Raw genomic sequence first — 19,273 nt, 5'->3', positions numbered from 1 at the left:
TTTCTGGTTTTGACTCTGCTGCAGAGTACAAACAAATAAGGCAAAGCAAGAAGGTTGGAGTGGATTCTTCTGGCCATAGACTGCCATTGGAGAGACCTTTGAAGCACTGCTGGAAAAACTGTCCGCCACAGATAAGGGAGGAATGCTCGGGTATTGCTGCCGATGGTGTGCCTCAGCTCTTGGAAGCAGTGCTGCCTGCAAGCAGCCAGGGACAAGTCACTCTAAATTAAACAGGTTGTGTAAGGGTATATTTCCAGCATGGACATGTGTACAAGTCCTCATAGGAACTGTTTCACTTAGCTGAAACCCACATTGCTGTTGCTGCTCCATCCAACTTGGCTAAAACACGTATTTGTATGTTTATCCATGCAATCACACCCCAGACACGCTCTGTCCTGCTGGGAAAGTCCAGAGAGGTGGCTGCAAGCCTTGGGTTGGAAACTCTGCCTTCCTCCTCAGAAAGGTGACACAAACCCTCACGAGAAGGGTGAGGCATGAGCGTGCAGGACCACATGAGCCTAAACTGCAGAGAAACCTGCAGGACCATAACATTGGTCATGGAGCAGCCCACACAGTCTGCATCAGTGGACCAAAAAGCCAAAGCATTAACCCACTTGTAAGGAGACCAGAGCTATCAACATGTACCCACGAGGTGATGAATCATGAGTGCGAACTCTCGGATGCACCAACAGATACTCCGTTATATGAACAGGGAATTTCAAACCGAAAGAGAAAAATCAGGGGACTGCAGAGTGTATTCAAAATCTATAAAAAGAACCACACTTAAATGTTTCACTGGTACAATATATGTGAACAGTAAAAATCCAAGCTTGGATCTGTTTTAGCCATTAAAGTAATTGCATGGTTATTTTAGCAACTGTTGAACAGTCTCCATGGTGCTTTAAAAATAAAGAAATCCTACATATCCACAGGATAGTCAGGATTTTGAAGTCATTGAAAACACCTCATTATTTTCTCCCATTTGCAACAAACTCGGTCACAGGGACTAAAATAGTGATACCAAGGCCCAGCACTGAATCCAGGAGGATGTAGCAGCCCAGGCTGCCGTAAGCTAACCTGACAGTCAAATAAAATAAGAGAAGAAACAAATAAAATGAAAAAATTAGACTGACAGCACTGTCTCCATTAGAAAACGTGTCCAACAGAGGAGAGTAGAAGAGACATTGACTTCAGGGAATGAAATGGGCACATTTTAATTTTGACCCAGCAAAAGAAAGAAAGAATTGGCAAGAAGGAGAGGTTAATTCAGCAGCTTCCTATTTACCAAATTTTAATTCCTATTTTAAATGCCCTGAGCCATTCTCCCAGTGCAAAGACAAGCTGGATGTAAATCACTCCATTATCTGTTACAGCGGAGTTCCTGACTCAGCCATGGAGAGTCACTGCACAATAACTCAGAGGCTTTCTGATCCCACATGGGAATGGTGTGTTCTGCCACGGGAAAGCTGGGTTGGCTCTTCCACCGGAAAATAATCATGCAAGTAAACACTGGAGCAGTCTAGATGAGATTACTGAATGATGCTATCAGCACCTGAAGCGCAGGGACCAGCATGAAGGGAATGGACCCTCTGTTCAGCTGCAAGTCATATTTTACCAGGCTGCCACCCCCAGCAATCTGCAAAGGCAGCATAAAACAATCACTTAACAGGCCAGAGGCCAGCAGGGAAAACTCCGATGTCCCCCGCTCACCAAAAGCTAACTATTTCCAAAAAAAAAACTACAGACATACAGGATAGCAAAGAGCAACACGCAGTTTTAACAGAAGCGGGGAGATAGTGAGGGTAAACTCTCTTCCAGTCCAATCAGTAACATAAGCTAAGGAAAAGAGGCGCATAATGAGGGTAAATGGGGCCATTTGAGTATTCAACAATGAAGATTTCTGAAAGTAACCAAAAAAAAAGTATCAGGAACATAAATTTCATTTAACGAGTCCAGTACCTGTGCCAAAACAAGAACTACGCTTGGGAAAACTTCATATGAGGTGATAATGAGAGGAGGTAGCATCTGTGTAATTAATCAATTATAAACTGAGAAATAAAGCCTAAATAAACAATATAATCAGCTGCAGGCAATTCATGCATCTGTCAAGGCTCTGTCAGGAATTTGTTACCTTTAAGTGCACCTTGTATCTGGAGTCAGTATCAGTACGGAACAGCACTGACATATAAACGGGTACAAAGGTTAAGAGATAAGTAGAAACTCACTTACTTGACTTGGAAAACACAAGAAGTTGCCATTAAAATGAGCATGATATAAAAAACGGGATAAGTGAGCTGCATTTTCCCCTTCACAGAGAGCGTTATCATGCTGGCCACAGCCTTTACAGCGATGACCGTCAGCGATGCTGAAAGGGAAAGGGAAAAATTAGCAGGGCAGGATTTGCAGCAGTGACCTCAGAGCATCAGTGAGAGAGGTGCCACAGGCTTGATAGCTTAAGAGACACTGAGGTAGAGTTTGGGCACCTAAAATCAAGTGTGTGATGTTATCAACACTCGCTAAATTACTGCCTAAACTCCGAGCGATCTCAACTCCACGTGTGTTGTGCTTTGCAGTTCTTTTAGCACTGGAGTCTGCCACCCTGCATTTGTCCCAGGTTTCCCCAGAGTGGCTGAGGTTAGAGCCTGATAAAACCTTGCAAGGTGGTACTGTGTATACGTGTGAGAGAGAGAGGCTGAGCTGCGGTCGAGGAAAGAACTGCATCCATTTCCCACTGCTGGGCACATGCCCTAAATGCTGGGCTACCAGGCAGAGGTTCTACAACAGCCTCCACGTCTCCCAGACACGCTTTATTTAGCCCCAGCTGCTAATTTGGAGCCCTTATTGCATTATTCAGCAGAGGGGCTGAGAGGTCTCCTTATCCATGCTGAGCAGCTGGGACACCTGATTGCACCCTGCCTGTGACACCAGCAGCCAAAAATAGCTGCTCGCCCTCAGGAGTTCTCTGCTGAGACAGGAGATGGTCAAAGCAGGTCAGAGCTGATTTTTGGGATCACGTCACCAAGGACCTAACTCTCCCCACAGGTTACGTGCAGATTCCAGGTAGCAAACGCAGGGGTCTGCACTGCATTTCTGGGGCCAGGCTCTTAAGACTGTCACTGGATCTAGCCCCCAAAATAGTGCGTTTTCAATCCATTTAGTCACTGTCAGTGCATCACCACCAAAAAGTCCCCTGTAAAAGAAAGCAGACAATGCTTTTGATATGTATGTCACCAGGGCAGAGAAGTTTTGCAATGCACATCTTTTGGAAAAGGGGCTGACAGCTGAGCTCAGAGTTACTTTAGATTTCCTTTTGGAGAGCGCTCTTGGTTTGTTGAAGCAAAACCGAGTAGGCTGTGGTTACTGCAAGGAAAACGTAACAAATTCAAAACGAACTAAAAATGGTAAGAAGAATCAGGGTGCAGAGATGACCTTCGAAGAGAGGTAATTCATAGTCAGGAGCACCGTCCCGCAGCTGGGATCCAGTTCCACCCTCTTCCAGAGCTGGGGGGTGTTGGATTTCGGTGTCTGATTCATCCTCCTTTCGCTGCAAAAATTCAGATTGGCAAGGAGAGCTGCACTGTGCAAAGAGTTCAGGCCAGGGGCTGGGAGAAAAGGTGGGGGAAGAGGAATGGATTCAGGTCTGGGGTTTTGATTTCAAGCCTTTTTCTTACAGCAAGTCCGAAAGTTCAGGAGGAGTTTAAGAGTTGCGTACAGCTGGTGATGATCCTGCTCCCCATCATGAAACTCACTGCTTTAATGACAACCTTTGCACCTAGTGCTTCACCTCCTGCGCAGTAATTGAAATAGGTGGTGTGGTTTACCAAACACAGCAGTAAAAGTGAGCAGAGCAGGTCAAATCCTAGCCTGTACTGGGGCTGATGATATGATAAAAAGCCAAAAAATGCACCCAAGCCCCACCTCCACAGAAACTGATATTTGCATTGTAACATGGAATAGTTATTTACTGTAAAAGAACACTTAGAGGTAAAAATCAGTGGTTTGAATTGTCCAACTAAGAGTAAAGATTGCTGAAAAATTCTTCCTGATGAAGGGGCAGTTTCTAACCCTTATAGTTAAAAAAATAAATACAAATCAGAAAAAAAAAGTGTAAGGATTTTTTGGTTTATGTTGGTTGTTTTTGTTGTTTTGGTTTTGGTTTGTTTGAAATTTGGGATGCTCTTTTAGTTAATGTTGCCCTGGAACAGGTTTCAAAACCTCGGAAATGGTTTTTCTGTCTCAGATAAAACAATCCCCCCAAAGCTCGCATGACAAATGATGTCACTTTCCAGCTGTTAGAGCAGGAAACTCAGAAATCCCACTTTAATCTGAAATATTTCCCTCCAAACTTATGATAACTCCCAGTATATACATGAGGTAAGATAATTCTCACCAAATGAACTTGCAGGCTTACAGTAAGCAAAATATTTTCAGGTTTTACAATCACCTTCGTTCTTTCTTCAGAATGAAAGCAGCTTTAATATCCAATGAAACACAAAAGCTGCCTTCTCTTTAAAGAAACCTTTCTACATCTTATTTACATCTGTATGAACCCTCCACTGAGAATGTATCTATTCAGATGTTAAAAAAGGAAGAAATCCCCTTCCAGAAGCTGCCCCTGAGAATATTCTGCATGGAGACTCCCACCCTTGTCTGCCTCTCCTGCAGCCAGGCCCTCCAAGGACAGTGAACGTGTTGGATGGTTTGGAGCCCCCTCTCAGCATCCCATGGCTTTGCCCAGCACAAAGTCAGATACGAAGCGGTGGGGCTTTGCAGGGACTACCAGGCACCAAGACAGCTGCAAGAGCTGGAGCCAGCCACAGTTCTGGATTTCCTGCTCAAGGGAATTGTCAGGATTTCAAAAGTTCCCATGAACCCGGATTTGTTTGTTTCTTTTCTAACAGAGCAGAAATAATGACACATTTTTCCTGAAGCTGCATATGCCCACCAAAACCTCAGCAGCCACCAGCTGAAGTTGTTGTTTTTGCTTGATTTCAGCCTGACCACCAAGCTGCAGTCTGTGCGTGCTGGGGCATGGGTTTGCAGCTCCGCTGCTGTTCATCAGCCCCTCGTGTCCCTTTGGCACCGGTGGCATCAGGGCTGGAAGGCTCCACAGCAAAATAAGCACACAAGGCTTCACAGCCTGAAGGACCAGGTCTCCTAGACTTAGCCCAGAGCAGCCTTCCTGGTGGGTCTGCCCAAAACTGCATCAGTTGAGTGTGGAAATCCATCCTGAGATCTTCAGGCTCATCGCCCAGCATCACGGCACGGCTGAAAACCCTGCGAGCTCTGCCAGAGCTGCCAGACCCCGTGCTAGGAGCTGAGGGTTGGCTGGGCTCACACGCTCTCTTCTAAACCAAGAGCAGTTAGACTGACAGCTTTTGGGGGCTCTTCAGTCTCTTCCTCATTCAGGGAGCAAGGAAATCCTTCATGGGTCCTGCAGAGCTGCTGACCTTAATGTTCTCGGTGCTGGGAAATTTAATGGGTGGACTGTCCCAAAAAGGTAGATCTGAAAGAAAGTCTGAGCTTTTCATCGGGGTAAGAAACCAGGCAGGGATCTGGAGGAAGGTGGCTGATAAACCTGCAAGGGTTTTTCAAATTCAGTTACATCTAAATAGTGTAACCGGTAAACTTTACTGAAATTTAGTTTAATCAAAACAACTTGGACGACCTCCACTAGAAACATGGTCTGTAGGTCTTTGCAGGCTCATACATGCCCTCACTGATCTCAGTGAAAAGATAACCATTGACTTCAGTGGCACAGCTCAAACACCTTTCACTTCAACCAGAAAAATGTGGTGTCCCATCAGGGTTTCATAGACAAGTTTACATGACAAAGATGGGCGAAGATATGGGCTCAGCAAATTAATATACACCTGCAAGCAGAACTTTAGAGACAGCCTCCTGACATTTTTCAAAACCGGTTCAAATTTGACTTTATTGAAAATTGTCTGGTAAAATGACCTCCCTTTTTTCTCTGGGTATTGATTGTTTTCTGGTGGCACCATGAATCAGAGGGCAAACTGAATTCTTGTTATTCTTCCAGAAAGGTGGTAAAGTACAAATGTTGCATATGCAAACAGGCATAGATACTTCAAAGAAAAGTTCCCATACTGACATGGGGTATCACTGCATATGCTTACAGTGTGCCTACAAGGTCTTAAACTGCCCTGGTTTACAGAATTGATTTTCACAGCTAGGCCTGTTCTACAAAACAAAGTTTCAAGCAGTCTGCTTCCCTAAGATCTAAAGTCAAATTGTTAGCGAAAAAAGGTTCAGAGCACGCTTGCACACACCATATTCATATAAGGAAATCTGTAAAAAGAAATAGTCCCAGCAATAAGCACAGAAACTATGTTCCATAATTGGCTTTTCTCTTCAAAAAGACCACAGCAAAATGATGTGAAATGTTTCAGTGATTCTCCTTCAGCACACTACTTTGAAGTGGCCCTAATCTAAACTAGCTGGGGGGACTGAATGACAAGGAATCATCAAGTAACAGACAAGAACATTAAAGTGAATAATATGCTCTTACCCAGTAGTGCTACCATCATTAACAAAATCATGATGTGCTTCACAGCCTTTCTTTTGTAAAAATAGAGGAGAATGCAGAATGTTATAATTTCTAAAATCTGGAAATAAAAGAGAAGAAAGTTAGAGCTGTAAAGCTGTGTAATAAATGTTTCATTCAAAGTCTTTGAAATGTCTCATTTTTGCAATTCTAGCTGTATTTTCTCACTGGTAGACTTTTTAAGATGACAGTAAAGATATCCATGTTTAGTGGAAACATTTTTAACAGAACCTCTGTGTTTATAATTCCTACAGAGTAAGGAATTATAGAGCAAGTTCCTCCTACTTACCTGGAGGAACAGCAGCCTCTCCTCCTAGCTATGGTATTGCTAGCGTCACTCCTTGTGACAAGCAAAATTATTTTTGCTACCCTCTTTGCCCTTCTCCCCCATCCTACTCAGGAAAATCCCCCAAAGCACTGTCTTTTTGCTCAGACTTTCTGCCATACATCATAATGGAGAAAGCACTTATTTCCTGTGGTGGTTCTCAAATCGCAGGCTACCTGTCAGGAGCCTACCTGGAAAAGCTCAGTGACACACTAGCAGACCACACTGCAGGACATCTGCAGCTGCCGAAGCAGTTTTCCTTACGCTGTGCACGGTCCAGACTTGCTCCCTCAATAACATCTGACAGACGGTTAAATTTACTGACTTGCTGTTAACGTGTCTCATTGCATCATCATCTGGGCAGAAGCTCCCTGCTATTATCAGCTGCCCAAGTCACCACTACGCCCTTCTCTGTGCTGAAAGGCTGGGCAGATGAAATGGCTCCGGGGAGCGACTCAGCTTCCAGCTCTGCACGGCTCAAAAGTGTGGGTATTCCCCCTCCAACCCACGGCATCAGGCAGTTGCCCAAATGCCTCTCTTTGCCTAAAGGAAACAGGGACTCCAAGTCCAGGAAACTCCCGTGAAGCTCAGAAAGCTTTGAAAACAGGAACGCTGGGACCTCCGTGTTGAGGGGTGACTTAGAGACTGCATGGAGAAAGAGAAGTTTGTGCACATCGGCAGTAATCAACTGGGGAAAATTAGACAGAAAACAAGAATGTCATCATTACTGTATCTGGTTATTTTCATTGTTTTACCAGTGAAACAAGCCATAGAAAATCCTCATATCTCGCCCCTTGGTTCCGTCACCAACGTGCCATTCTATATTTTATGATGCCACTCCACTCTTCACCCAGCACTAGAATAAAAAAGATCTGGGTGTTGTACTGCTGAAATCTCAAAAGAAGCAACTGAGCGGTTCGCAGCAGCAGTTATATAATGCAACATAGCTAATTTCTCATTTTGGAGAATGAGTGCACTAGGAAAGCAGTCATCAGCTACATTTAGCAACTAAAATTCTGTACCACACTCACACCTCCCCCAGTTTAGTAGTGTACAAAAATAAGAACAGAACATAGCAATGCTTTTGATTTGCATGTCTATTCACTTTTGATTTACCTTCACACTGATCCCTGGCTCCCAAAGGCAGCTGAGAGACAATTGCATCTCAAAACATGACAAATGCAAATTTGGATTTTATACCACCTTCCTTTAAAAAAAAACAACAAGTGTTTATCACGAGATAAAAAAAAAAATAAAAATTGATTTTGTTTGTTTGTTTGTTTTTGTAAACTGTTTGAATATAAGAAAGCATTTTGCTGCTGGTTAAAAAAATGCATTCCCGGGCTAATCCTGGTTCAGTAAAATTTGCAATCTCCTGTGGAGTGCTGTTCTCCTCTCCCTCCAGGGCAACTTCCCTTCCCCTCAGGCTTGCACCCAGAGGTGAAAGGCAGGACGTCATATGGTAGAAAAGCGGCCTTTGCCTCAGTCTCACACCAGGGAACTTCGCCAGCCTCTGCATCTTCATTCAACAGCAAAACACTGGTTATGTCTGAATTGGGAAACGAGGTAGAAGTCATGCTAGGAACTGAAGACTTGTGAGTTCATCTTGGCCTCCCTGTGGAAAACTGCAACAGGGTTTTGAGGGAACTCAAGAGGAGAAGTAAAGGTAGCAGATTTGCTGTTTGTGCCCCTGGCAAACACATCTTAGGACCAGAGGGAAATATCATGTTACCCAGCTGCAGCTACAACAGCCTTCAGATTGCTTCAGTTGCTATTTTGACAGTGAACAATTGCTAACAGAATGGAAGAAAGCTGTGCTAAATAAATATCCCCCACATGGAAAGGAACCCATGCTAAGAAAGAAGCTCCAGAGATGTCCCAGGTGTCCTCTTCCATGACGGGCACACAGGGTGGTGCTCCGGGGACAGGGACCCTGCAGGACCTGCTCCCCTGGTGCTGGTGCAAACCTGGGCACCCACTGCCTCCCCCAGCCCCTGGGACCGGTTGTCGCAGAGTATGCTAAACCCATGAGACTGCCCTGCTCTAAGCAGCTAGCTACACCTCAGGTATTGATCCATTTTGTTCCCCCATGACGACCGTGATAGATCCAGTCACCACACGAGAAAAAGGAAGCACCATTACCTACCCTACCACTTAAATTTCAAACAATCTTCCACAGAACAAGCCCAGGGATCATTGCTAGCCCAAACTGCTCTGTAACACCAGCTCTGGCACTCAGCACCCTCTTCCCCAGCCCCCAGAGTGGCAGGTAGTGCTGAGCACCACCAGTCTCAGCTGAAGCATGTTGCCACTGCTAGCTCCATCCATGTTGGTCCTCATCCTGTCATCAGCTCGTCTCTTGCCAATGCTAACAAACCCACCAAGAAAACTCTGCTCTTGCACTCTGAGCATAAAAATCAAACAATTATTTCTCACCTCACGCTGCCCAGAAGCCAAATCCCTCCTCCCACCAACAGGTCACCTTGAATCAGCAGACAAGGGGGAGGACATTGCGCTGAAGTGGAGTGTATGGCTCCCAACAGGACCTCCTGGGGCATACTGGCTGTTACCTGTGATTGTGTCTTGGGAATTACCCGAAATGGTGCTCGGTCTCATAGTCAATAGCTGTGGTCGTGTTAAATATAGAGACCAGGAATGGGAAGCGTGTAGATTGTAACAGCTTCATATACTCTCCTTAAAGGAACTGAAGGAACTTGACCTGTTTACAATCATTTTTACTATTATAACTAATCTGTACCGAAGTCTCCTCAAGCCCACATCATCAACATTTTTAGAATTGTGATGTTTTCCATGTTTCTAAGCATTACCAGAAGGCACCAGAACAAAATACCACATTGTCTGCCTCAACAGTTTTTCTGGGACATATAGCAATACAGGGACCAATGAACCAGGAGGGTCTTCTAGGCACTTTGAAGGAAAAGCAGAAATGCTTTGAACCTGATTTTACAGAGATTAAATATTAACAACCCAGTGCTCGCTACACTACTGTTTAGGGAAGCCTAAGAGCTACATCCATAATTGATGTCTTCTGTAGTGACTCAAAGAGCACATAAACAAAAAAGAAAAAAAGCAAGCTAGGACAGTGATTCTTGCTCAGACATGAGTATGCTACTGCAAAGCCTCAGAAGGTGACTCAAAGTTGTCTCATGTGGGAACTACAGGCTATTTCTGCAGAACTCCTCTGATGCCAGTGGAGTGCCACATGGGGATGGTTTATCACCCACACAGAACATTTTGTACCACTGGGGCTTTGTATTTCTCAGCAGACCACACTTCAGGGCTACTTTTAGAAAGACTGTTGGACTGCATTACACTGCTGTACTGTCTCTATATATATTTATACTGGAAACTCTGCAACTTCTGCTGTGCTTTTTTATACATCGGCAGTCAACCTGTGCTAGAAATTTTACAAACAAATACGAAGAGCTAGCTCCCTGTCCAAACAGCATGTTTACAGCAGGGTTTGCTTGAACTTCCAGCAGCATATCAGGCTAATCAGGCTAGTATCTTAGGGTCTCTTGTGGAGCCTTTCACTCCTCCCTTTTCTTTTGACACAAGAAGCTCAAACCAGATGAATCCAGGAAGCAGAAGGAATAAATCAAGCTTGATTTGTTGTTGAGACAACAAGACTTGCTGTATAGTTGCTCCATTTTCCCCTGTAATCCATGATGCACGTTGGCTAAGGCAGGCAAAAGGGAGAGGAGGAGAAAGAAAGTCCAGGGGTTACCCATCACCTCCTTATAATTTCTCCTAAGAAGAATACAGGACAGTCTTCCTAGGCATTCAACTGTGTTCTTCCTGAAACAAAGTCAAAATGTCCTCAGATAGGGAAAAGCTCTTTTTCAGCTACCTGTTAGCTTTAAGAAAATGTGAACACCAGACAGCACAGAAATTTCTGGTGCAATGGGGGTGGATGAAGAGTTGTCTCCCTCCACCATCTCTACACAAAAGCATGAAGCAGCAGTCCAAAGTCGGTGCCTAAAATGACAGGCTGTTTTGGTACCTACAGGTGGAAGTGGATGGTAGAAGGGTATATTCAGTAGGAAAAAGATAGGGTCCTCCAGCAAGCAGCAACTGAGCCTCCTGTTCTGAAACACCTCCTAAAAGAGTCCCTCTCCCTCTGCTAATTCCATGGATTTTCTGAAGCTCCTGCTGAGGCTGAAGATAATCTTACTGAGCACCCCAAAACTTCTGGGCATTGCCTGATTTGAAAGTGCATGCCATGATCTGGGGAGCATGATCATTTCATTTCCAGCTTTCATTGAGCTGGATCGCCAACTTTCAGGAGCTTTGAAAATACACAAAAATAGAGCAAGAGGATCAACTTTTTTTTTTGTGTTAGCGTGTACTTTCTGCTTAATCAGTAGTCTCATGGATAGTTAAGATGCACTGAAAGCCTGCAGGCTGGCTAAAAGATTAAGATCCTTAATCTGTCGACTCAGTGGCTTTCTAACTCAGCTTCCTATGGAGAAAAACCTGTGTGCTAATAATCTAACCCACGTGAGGCACTGTATTGGGAAAAAAGTAACCGCTTCTGAAACTCCCATATTGCATCTTCCACATTCAGCTGGAGGAACAAATTTTCAGCATTCCAGAGGGGAAGAGAGGGAGAAATTCCTCCTACTCATTCTTGTCTTGTTCCTGATGTTAATTAGATACATCAAAGAAGATTAATGGAATTTGAAGTTTGTATACGGATACTTTAATCAAAATGGTATTTTTGTGTTTGAATTCAAACTCAGGTTCAGATTAACCTGAGTGGCAGTGAAGCAGTTCATCTCTCCACATTTCAGCTCCATACAAAACTCCTTTTGGACAGCCTCAGCAACATGGGGATAAAACAGAGTGATATGATAGAATAAAGCAGGATCAAGAGGATACATAGCCTAATTTTCAAAAGCTGAATTTCATCAAATTCCAGGAAAGCACTGTAACTAATATGTATATGCAGACAGTGTGGCATGAACACTTACATAGGAAATATAAGCAGTGCCAATGTTTAGGTTTTCCCTCAAGCCCACTAAAAAATAAAATCTTTATTTCTCATCAGTCCTGCACAACTGTGACTTTCCCCTGGCTCCAAAGACATCTTTTGATTTGTCAGATTTTCAGCTTGGGAACTGGGATGATGACTCAAAGACTTGCTCTCTCTCCTGTGATAACCACACAGGGAACAACGCATGTATCTTCAGCAGCAGTTTTTCTGGCACTAATTTATAATACTGCAAAAAGCCCAAGAACCCCAGTTCTTCTTATTTAAGGAGGAGTGTGAACCAAATACTCACCACATATACCAAGAAAGGCCAGCTTACTAAATTATTCTGTACTCGTCTTGCTGTGAGCTCTTGGGGTACATTTGGAGCGAATGTCACCAACAGGTATGTCCCTGCTACTGCCAGTGTTCCTCCTTTAAAGAAAAAGGAACATTATTTTGGTACTACACATAATCATGGTCATCGCTCTCCATATCACTTGGAAATAGCTTCCAGAAGAAAACTGAAGTCCATTTAATCAGATCTGGGCTTAGGTATTTGGACTGCCTGGCATTTGTGGTCCTATCTATTATAATTTTTAATAAAGACCCAACATATCTGGTATAGGTTTTATTAAAGATCCAAAGGATTCTGGAAATATGAAAAAAGCTTTCAGTAAAGCCTCATGGATTAGGGTTCCAATGCAGTAACACATTTTCCAATATGCTCAATTCTAATACCAAGTGCATGACAAAAGCGAATCTATCCTTTGTATTTCTCACGGGCACAAAGCTGGTCACATAAACTTCTCCTAAAATGAAAAGACAAGTTGCTTACTGAGGCAGACAGCTAGATCATTAACCAACACAAATATTCACTGCTTTCCTGAAGTCACTGTGGTCACAGAGGTCTGCACCAGCTACAGACCTGCCCTGGAAACATTAAGTGCAACAGATATGTTCCAGTCCAATGCTTATGTGAAGCTGTCACGAAGCCAACATTTTGGCCACTCCCTGATGCATTTGCAGACCTATGAACTGATTTATAAAAAGCTGATTTGCAAAAAAACTGTTCAGCCATTGGGTTGCTGGGGCCCCTTTTCAAGGTCAAACTTACATTATTGTGCTTTTAATAAAAATCTGGAAGTTCTGCTTTGTGGACAGCCAGCTGACAAACACAGATGTTCATTGAGGTATCTAGATAGAAGTGAGCTGATCCTGAGCTCATAAGCTGTATTGGATTAAGGAAGATATTAGATAATCAATTTTTTTTCAACTAATCTTTAAAATTCTTGGCAAACCTATAAATTGGTATGGAATACAATGCTCAGGCATACAAAACAAAGCACATCCGGAGAACTTTGCTGGCACTGCTATTGCACACAGTTTCTTTGGAAAAGCAGAACTGTTCTATATTTATGTGCTTGCAAAAACATCACCATATTTCCCATCATACAGCTCATTCCTATGGAATGTAGCAACATTGTTAAATCCTTCTTGCAAAGTCTAACTCACAGAAATAAAATAAATCAGTGCTGAACGCTACTTAAAGAAACACACAATGTATAAGGCCATAAGGGAAACATGATCAGGTTGGGGGGGGGAAGTATTTTGAATGTAGCAGCTGAGTTGGCAAACCTGGATCCCAAACCTAAATAAATATTATAGAGTATCCTTGGAACAATACTGAACAAATCTCTCCAAAACATTCATGAGAACAGCTGGGATGTCCTTGTTATAGTATGGACAAACAAGCCTAGATGTTAGGAACCCCACAGCAATACCAGGTGCCCCACGACCACATCAGGTGCACTGTCCCTGTCGAGACGGCTTGGTGTAAATCCCAGACCCTGAAATCTGCTTGTCTCTCACTATTACGAGCAGGGCAGTTTTGATATGCAAAAAAACCTTGGACACGCACAAAAAGTTGACATGCTTTTGCAATGAAGACCATGTTTCCCAACAAAACTCTTGACAACATGATTATTTGCTCTTTGAAGTGATAAAATTAATACCAAAAGGGAAGTTGTCACTTTTAATTGGGCTTGAATTTTTGTGCAATGTCTATGCAGTAAGAAAAAAAATCTTATATTTGAATGAATAACTCAATAGTATCATCGTTTTTATTAGAATGGTGTCGTACTCATAAAGATAATACTAAATACAACCTCAGAGGCAAAAGCAGACAATGAAAATAAATTTGAGCAGAAGGACACATAAGGAATGAATTATGGTTATAAGAGCAGAGGATTTGGGAGTGCAGTCTTTTTCACTTGCATTGAAGATTCTCCCTCTTTTTGTCACCTCTTCCCAAATTTGTAAGTATCTGCCTCGAAACACTTGCTTGGTGAAGTGGGAGTGTGAAGGTGGGGGGCTGCGTGAGAGTTACAGCTTGCTAAGCATATGGCAACACACATGTCCATATTAGCAAACGCTTTACTTACCCAATATATCAGCAGCCCTCATGGTCTGCTTTAGGAATAAGACAGAAATAAATGCAGTACCTAGAAGAGAATTATAAAGACATTTTTTTAAAAAAAATATATGATAGAATATCAAGTGCTATAACAAAAAGCTGCCCTGGGCCAAGAATAAATATATCTCAAGGCTGTTGTTGTTGCACCATACCACGATATAACCAGACACGAGTCCATTCCAGCAACCAACCAACACTCAGTTTTTGTAAGATTTTAAACACATCCAGCAGGCACTTAGATGGTTGCAGGGATGCAATACCCTTCCCATCTCCCACACAGACACCGCATAAACTGCCCTCATTCAGTCATACTTGGAAGCGTGGGGAAACTTGGGCACTGAGCGGCCCTACTGCTCCACTCCCTATCTTACCATCAGTTTACTGCATGGACTTGCTTAAGACAATTTGCCCCACAGAGAGATAAATTTCTGCTTCTCTAGACTTCAGTGGATTAGAGGCTTGCAAGAGAAGTAGCAGCAGTACAACTGAGAGGAAGAAAGCCACTGCAAAAACTTAATATTTGTAATGAGCTAAGAGACTGGTCTTGATGTCTGCAAACAAGCAGGTGGGGGAGCTAGCATATATACCCTACAGAAGTGCTGCCCATGGTCTTCCAGAGTGACTTGTAATGAAGACGGGAAAAAATGGAAGTAAGCCCTGGAAATGACCTCTGGGGTCCAGGCAACCCTTTCCCTTGTCCAGGTCTCACATCTCCCCGGTGCCAGCTCCCAGCCCAGCCTCTTCTGGGTGGGCGGGTGAGCAGCAGCACAGTGATCACGACAGGGTTTCTGGTAAGCAGCTTGGTGTGGACACATGCTAGAGAAGGGGTTTGGACTTAAGACGGGTGAGACTGTCAGCCGCCTGTGAGAGGTGGCTCTATTCCATTAGGCAACATTCGAGCATCTACCTCTAAGGAGAAGCAACAGAGGCTGAAAAGCTCCTGTCCAGAAGAGATGAAGAAAGGCCTTTGGGGGAGGTGTGTTGGTAATATCAGATACATTCAGAAACCTCTCAGAGAATGACTGCTCAGGAGGGACTCTGAAAGGGTACATTGAACCTAAATCATGGGAAGCTGTTACAGGAGCTTTGTTCCTGCCTACAGCATTAAATTATTGGTTTATTCTTGAAATAACAGATCTTTTCTTCACCATCTTCGCTTCATTATCTCTATTGTTCTGATGCAAAAATTAATCTGTTGTTAGCTACTGGATGTACTCTAGATATATAAAAAAAGGTTCAGAACAAGTGGTAAACAGAACTGGAATTCAGCATCATGTTAGTTAAAAATCAGATAAAGCATAAGTCATAAATTTAAACAGCATGAAGAGTGATGGAGACCCATACAAATGAGTAAGAGCAGTACAAGAAGCTCTAACTGAGAGCACCTCACTGAAAGTAAGCTACCTGACATGGTTTCCTTTATTCTGTGTTTCAGTGACAACTTTCCTGGAGAAAAGACACTGGTATCCAGGCAACACTGGCAATACCAGAGCTACCTAGGTTCAGAAAAGAAAGAGGATAAAAGCCAGGAAAGAAGTAGCAGCAACCCAAGTTAGGGCAGGAATTAATTATTGCTCTGTCTCCCTGCTGTCAGAGCTCTCCCGAACTACATCTCAGACCACCCCTGTAGGCAGCCACTGTAACAGCAAAGACCTGTTGCTTAATGACCTGAGTGATTTCTTTTTTTTTTCTTTTTTCTTTTTTTTTTTGACTGCCCCATTGTCTGGGCTCTCAGTGCATTCAGCAGAGATCTAGTAAATGCAATTTAAAGTTCAGTTCCAGTACTGGCATCCAATTTGGGGTGAGATGAGTTATGCCCCAAATTCCACTGCCTGCTTCTCTGGAGATGGCAGCCTGGGGAGATCACAAGCTCTCAGGCTGGCAGTGGGCACAGGCAGGCACTGGAACACATCCAGATAATGAAACTTGTCACTCAGTCTGTCATCCGCTTTAATAATGCATTCAGATGCTGCAAGCTCTTTCTCCAGAGATAGCTGGTAATGCACAAGAGATCATGAGCTTAACAGAATATACGTATAATTAATGCACTTTACTATGTGTGGTATGTAGAGGAACCAAAAAAGAAGAGGAGGTTCTGAGGACATACATTAGGCCATCTGGGATGGGAGGAATTGGCAAAACCTGAAGTAGGAGGGGAGGTGCAACTGGGAGGGGAAGAGAGCAAAACCCAGGGCAGAGACGGAACAGAAAAGGCAACTGTCCCTGTGGGTAAGCCACCAAGACTTCATATGCATTCAAGTGAAGCAGAAAAGCAGAGTGGTATATCCAAGCGAAGAAGCAGAGAACGGTTACACAGAGTGGCTGAGATGCTGGAGGACATGCATGAGTTTGATCAGCATCTGGCAAGTTCTGGCTACTACTTTCAGGACTGAATTCCAAGCAAGCAACATTAGCACAGCCAAAATAGCACTTTGTTATTATACACTGTCTAACGCATTATTTAAATTTTATTTTTATTTTGTAGTTTTATGGGCTTTAAGCTCTGTGAGTCTGAATTTTAAACAACCTTTTATGTTCTCCAGTTGGCAGGGTGGGTTTGAGCCAGGTTAGATCAAACAAACCAAGGGCAGATTGTCCCAGCGCAGGCAGAGGCTTGTTAGAAACAATGGGATAGAAGAGAAGGGGTGTGAAAGGAACCTGTGAGCCCCAGGAGCCTGGGGAGAAATGTGCAGCCCTCACAGCTCTCTGTCCCTCTTCCTGAATTCCTCAGGGCTCCAGTTCACAGTCTCAGGTGCATTTCACTGCGCAAGACATAAGCTTCTCAAGCCAATATGTTGGTTGACAACCACATGGCCCCTGCTGTCTCCTCTGTGCCTGGTGGCCTCCAAGCTGCCCTGCTGTGAGCAGGAGGTTGGGGCACCCTGAGGCCCCTTCCAGCCTGAGTTACCCCAGGACTGTCTGAACCCTTGGCAGAAGAGTGAGTGGGCAGCCAGAGGCCACAGCTAAGCCCACCGGATATACGGGTTAAAGCCTTTCCTACCACCTAGCCACCATTTTCCCTTTCCTATGCCAAGGTCCTCCTGTTCCCCCTCTGTCACAGGAGCTGGGGGCATCCTTCTCCCCTGACTTTATACTGATGCGGGAAGTAAATCACTGTACATTATGTTCAACCTTATGAATGAATAGACCAAGGACGTTGGGCAACTGCTGTGCTGAAATGTATTACTGTGTCTTTGCAACTCTTCAGTTGTTTGCCTGTTTTTCTTTAAAAAAAAAAAGCTATAGACAGTCATAGAGAACGAGATCCATGTCAGTGAGGAATAGCCTCTGATTTTTTTTAATTGGTCAGCAATTGAATTCAAAAATGCAGAAAGGCAAACAAACAAAAAAAATTGTGTCAGAGCATAAGCTGGCAACAGCTTGGCAACACAACAAGCAATTTATCATTGTTCTACACTCTCATTGTTTTTGAACGGCTGGTTTTAGCAATACTACACATGTACAACCCTAAGCCTAAAGTATCAGCCTGTAAGTCGTTGAAGCAAAGACTGCATCCTTGCTTGTCTGAGAACATTTGTATGCTTTCAGCTGAATCAGAATATTTTTAGCTTATTAACTAATTATTGAGGTAAAATTTTCAAAACCAGGCACAGTTTCTACTGCTGAAAGCAGTGGCAGCGAGCCTGCTAGACCAAGAGAAGGGCAGAAAAATCTGGGAGGTGTTCTGTTAAGGACTGAACATTACAGATTCAAGCCTGGGCAAATACATGGAGGACCATACAAATGAAAATACATCCTAATGAAGTCTTTGAGTTATTTTCTTGGTTCGATTGCATCATGTTTACATTAATATCCACAAAATGAGACGCAAATAGGTTGTTAAAAAATCTGTATCTTTATGGTTTGACGTTTCTGAAGGCTCATGAAGCTCTTCAATCTGGAAATATGGAATTAATATTTCAAATGAAAAATATAAAAAAAAATTATCATGATAAAAACTATTGGGTAGAAAATTGAAAAAAAAAATGGGTTTGTTCAGGAGCTTAATCATTATGTTGAAACAACCTTGCCTTTTCACATATCTGCATAAAATGGTCTGGTTTGTATTCATTGTCTATTACTACAGCACGTGAATTTCAATTGAAATTAAAAACAAAAAAAAGGATAGGAAACATCCATTTTCTGCATGATATGCAATTAAATGCCTTAAGGGAGAGGTGTAATGGTGCTACACATAAATTAGTCAGATGCTGATTCTCCTAGGAGAGTGATAGTGTGAGATTATCTCCATATGCAGGTTTTCTCCAGCAGAAATATAAATAAAGAATAGCATGATATGTGGGTTCTGCCAGTAGCAGACACTGAAGGGTGAGAATCCAGCTCACAAAACAACTCCTCTGCATCCTAGACATGAAATCTGTGCTTAGGCTTTTTTTTCTTGTTTGTTTGTTTGCTTGTATTTAAGAAAGGAATAATATACAAGAATAGAAGTTAAAGACAGAAAATACATACTGATCCTTAGAGTGTATTTTTTGGATTTTCTCCAATCCAAAAAAGTGTTTACTACTTATTTTTCCACCCAAAACTATTTCACAAATATTTCATAATTATATACATATAGTATATATATAATATGAAATATATAGTATTTCATTATTGTTTTCCTGGTATTGAGCCTATTTATGAATCTCACCTTTTTACCTTTGTTTTTATTATCAGGCCCTACCCTAACTAGTTACTTTCATAACTGTCCATAACTTTAAATGCTAGTATATCCTTCAGTTTTTTCATTTCAAGTCTTAGATTAGCTTTATGTACTAGTTTAAATAGATTAGTACTGTCTTTATAAATACACAGACTACCTATGCTGCTTTTGTCTTGTCAATAGACACACAAAATGAATGTTAGCCTCTAATATTCACTCAGTTAAGCTTAACTGATTGGTAGTAA

The 19,273-nt window shown here is 42.8% G+C and overlaps 1 protein-coding gene across 3 annotated transcripts in view; it reads right to left on the bottom strand.

Moving 5' to 3' along the window:
• The window catches only part of NIPAL2 (NIPA like domain containing 2), a 48,906-nt gene that overhangs the window by 5,514 nt on the left and 24,119 nt on the right, over positions 1–19,273 (bottom strand). For all 3 annotated transcript variants that reach the window (XR_014579380.1, XM_083823341.1, XM_083823342.1), the window contains 4 exons: positions 14,331–14,390; positions 12,200–12,321; positions 6,533–6,629; positions 2,230–2,365 (listed from right to left, as the gene is read on the bottom strand). Coding sequence is in view for 2 of the 3 variants with exons in the window: in XM_083823341.1 (XP_083679467.1) it covers positions 2,230–2,365; positions 6,533–6,629; positions 12,200–12,321; positions 14,331–14,390 (415 nt within the window). In the remaining variant the exon portion in view is untranslated. The remainder of the gene's footprint in view (positions 1–2,229; positions 2,366–6,532; positions 6,630–12,199; positions 12,322–14,330; positions 14,391–19,273) is intronic.

Source organism: Anser anser (genome assembly GCF_964211835.1).
Source record: "Anser anser genome assembly, chromosome: 2".
Classification (NCBI taxonomy): domain Eukaryota; kingdom Metazoa; phylum Chordata; class Aves; order Anseriformes; family Anatidae; genus Anser; species Anser anser.
This window is presented reverse-complemented; position numbering and strand designations above follow the sequence as displayed.